The sequence below is a fragment of the Austrofundulus limnaeus genome, unplaced genomic scaffold (assembly GCF_001266775.1).
Source record: "Austrofundulus limnaeus strain Quisiro unplaced genomic scaffold, Austrofundulus_limnaeus-1.0 Scaffold82, whole genome shotgun sequence".
Classification (NCBI taxonomy): domain Eukaryota; kingdom Metazoa; phylum Chordata; class Actinopteri; order Cyprinodontiformes; family Rivulidae; genus Austrofundulus; species Austrofundulus limnaeus.
The window spans coordinates 621,533-624,546 of NW_013952484.1; the positions used below are offsets into that span (position 1 = coordinate 621,533).

Below are 3,014 nucleotides of genomic sequence, written 5' to 3' on the forward strand. Positions count from 1 at the left end.
ATATTCTAATTTTATGACCAGCACCTGTAAATAACATATGGCTTAGAAATAATTATGCATGGCCACAAGATAACGCTTGGCTATAATTTAATAATGTATGACCGTGAGATAATGTGTGGCTATGAGATAATAACATATGACCACAAGATAAATAATGTGTGGCTACGAGATAAAAATGTATGACCATGAGATAATGTGTGGTTATGAGATAATAACATATGATCACAAGATAAATAACTAATGGATTAGAGATAATAATGTATGACCATGTGATAATGTGTGGTTATGAGATAATAACATATGACCACAAGATAAATAACAAATGGCTTAGAGATAATAATGCATGGCCATAAGATAAATAACGCGTGGCTACAAGTTAATAATGTATGACCATGAGATAATGTGAGGTTATGAGATAACAACATATGACCACAAGATAAATAACTAATGGCTTAGAAATAATAATGCATGGCCATAAGATAAATAACGCGTGGCTACAAGTTAATAATGTATGACCATGAGATAATGTGTGGTTATGAGATAACAACATATGACCACAAGATAAATAACTAATGGCTTAGAGATAATAATGCATGGCCATAAGATAAATAACGCGTGGCTACAAGTTAATAATGTATGACCATGAGATAATGTGTGGTTATGAAATAATAACATATGACCACAAGTTAAATAACATTTGGGTTAGAGATAATAAAGTATGGCCACGAGATAACGCGTGGCTACAAGTAATGTATGACCGTGAGATGTGTGGCTATATGAGATAATAACATATGACCACAAGATAAATAATGTGTGGCTGAGAGATAATAATACATGGCCATGAGATAAATAATGTGTGGCTACAATAATGTATGACCATGAGATAATGTGTGGCTATAAGATAATAACATATGACCACAAGATAAATAACACATGGGTTAGAGATAATAATGTATGGCCACGAGATAATGTGTTGTTATGAGATAATAACATANCCACGAGATAATGTGTTGTTATGAGATAATAACATATGACCACAAGATAAATAACACATGGGTTAGAGATAATAATGTATGGCCACGAGATAACGTGTGGCTACAAGTTAATAATGTATGACCGTGAGATAATGTGTGGYTATGAGATGGCCACAAGATAAATAATGCCTGGCCACAAGAAGATAACGCATGGACACGTGATATATAATGCGTGGCCATGAGAACATTTTTTATTCCTATGTCAGCAGACTGGCCACTCGCCACTACATGTTGCACAAAGCTAAATATGAGTGAAGTTAAAAACACATAAACAACAGCGACTTTTGCACCTTAGCTTGCTAAAGTAAATGTTTAGTTTTAGTTTGCATCCCTGATCTAGATCTCATTTTCTAGTGTATTCTAAAGAATAATCCACTGAAATATATTTTTTCCCTTTAAAGGCAGTGTGGACCAACCTGGGCTCTTATAGATGTCGAGGACTCCAGAGAAGTAATGAGGTAAAAGCCTCTCCAACATGAGCAGAACATCTTCCAGCTCCTCCAGGACGCCAACAAGAAGGTAGTTCTCCACCACGTTCTGTTTGGCCCTCTCCAACGCCCAAACACCGGGCTCTCTGAGAGAAACAACAACTTTGAGCTTTCCCTAAGAGAAACAAGTGACTTTAATTTGAAACAGCCAYGAACCTACCTGCACTGAGGGTGTTGTCCACAGAAGTAGGGAATTATGTAGAAAACGCGAGGGTTGGAGCACTCTGGGTAATTCTCTAGAATGCACACGTTTATGTCCTGAAATTAGATAAACAGACAGACATCAATTTAGTTTGGCAGCACTTTGTTTCTTTGTGGGTTTTTAAATCTTGTTCAAAGTTTCACTCATTTCAATGACGCGTTGTTGACCACTAGAGGGAGCTCTTCGCTTAAATAAACTGACCTGTGAAGAGTCAAATCAGCTCCTCAGGTGGAGAAACTTACTGCACTTGTTTATAATTTCTTCTTTATAAAACACAAAATAAATTTAAATGTAATAAAAGCAACGTTTTTATGCTTTGTAATGAGCTTTTTAACACGTTCACCAGCGTMTACATAAAATTATTTATGTCTACATTCATTTTTACTGTAAAGAATCAACATAAAGATGCGATAAATGAAAAGGATGAAAATACAACAGTGCTCTAAGAGCAAATATTTTGTTTAACATGTTCAAACTTTAAACAGTAAATTTAAAAAAAGCGTAAATGCTTTTTAATCCATTTTAAATGAAATGTAAACCAATCCAGCACATTAACATGTGAGTTGGTGTGAGAAAAAAAAGGCCAGTTTTGTTTCTGACCTACAAGAAAACAAAGAAATCAGACAGACATTAAAAAAAAAACATCAAAACTGATCCACACGTTCCAAAAGCACAGCATGAAAATTTCAACATTTCACACAGTTTATATTTAAACCCTGGAAGAACTCTGCATTTTATTAAATAAAGACGATCAAAGCTAAAGCAATCCAAACAGATGTGATGATTTCATGTCTGAATGTGGGAACCAGAACAAAACGGAGAAAGATTAAAAAAAAAAAAAAACTGGACAACCACTAAAGGACTGAGTTCAAATCTATGTCAGGTGACTTTTTGTTCAAATTTAACATTAAGCTTTTATTCAAGTGGGAAAAAAAGAAGAAAAAAATCATGTGAAGATAGAATACTGAGCTGCTTAACACATTTCTGCTGCTTTTTTTTATTCGTTTATTCTTTGTAACAAGCAATCTGACCAGTGGGATTTATTCTTTATTACATGTGGACGCCTATACCTTAAATCCCAACCACTTGAAAAATAGTCCCAAATGTAAAGTAAGTAAACTTTACTTACTTTACTTCACAGATAGACAACACAAAGTGCTTCTCACGAAGAAATAAATAAATAAATACTAACATAAGCATGAAAGGATCCAATAAAACAAGTTAATGCAACTAATAAAACACTAAGTCAGTGTTTTTCACAGTAGAGGCCACCAGGGAGCGCTATAGAAG

The 3,014-nt window shown here is 34.4% G+C and overlaps 1 protein-coding gene across 1 annotated transcript in view; it reads right to left on the reverse strand.

Annotated features, from left to right (window-relative positions):
* usta (uronyl 2-sulfotransferase a) overlaps positions 1-3,014 on the reverse strand; it is an 84,475-nt gene that overhangs the window by 4,025 nt on the left and 77,436 nt on the right. Inside the window, exons 6-7 of the mRNA XM_014011571.1 lie at positions 1,683-1,780; positions 1,451-1,608 (exon numbers count right to left, since the gene is read on the reverse strand). Of these exons, the coding sequence (XP_013867025.1) occupies positions 1,451-1,608; positions 1,683-1,780 (256 nt within the window). The remainder of the gene's footprint in view (positions 1-1,450; positions 1,609-1,682; positions 1,781-3,014) is intronic.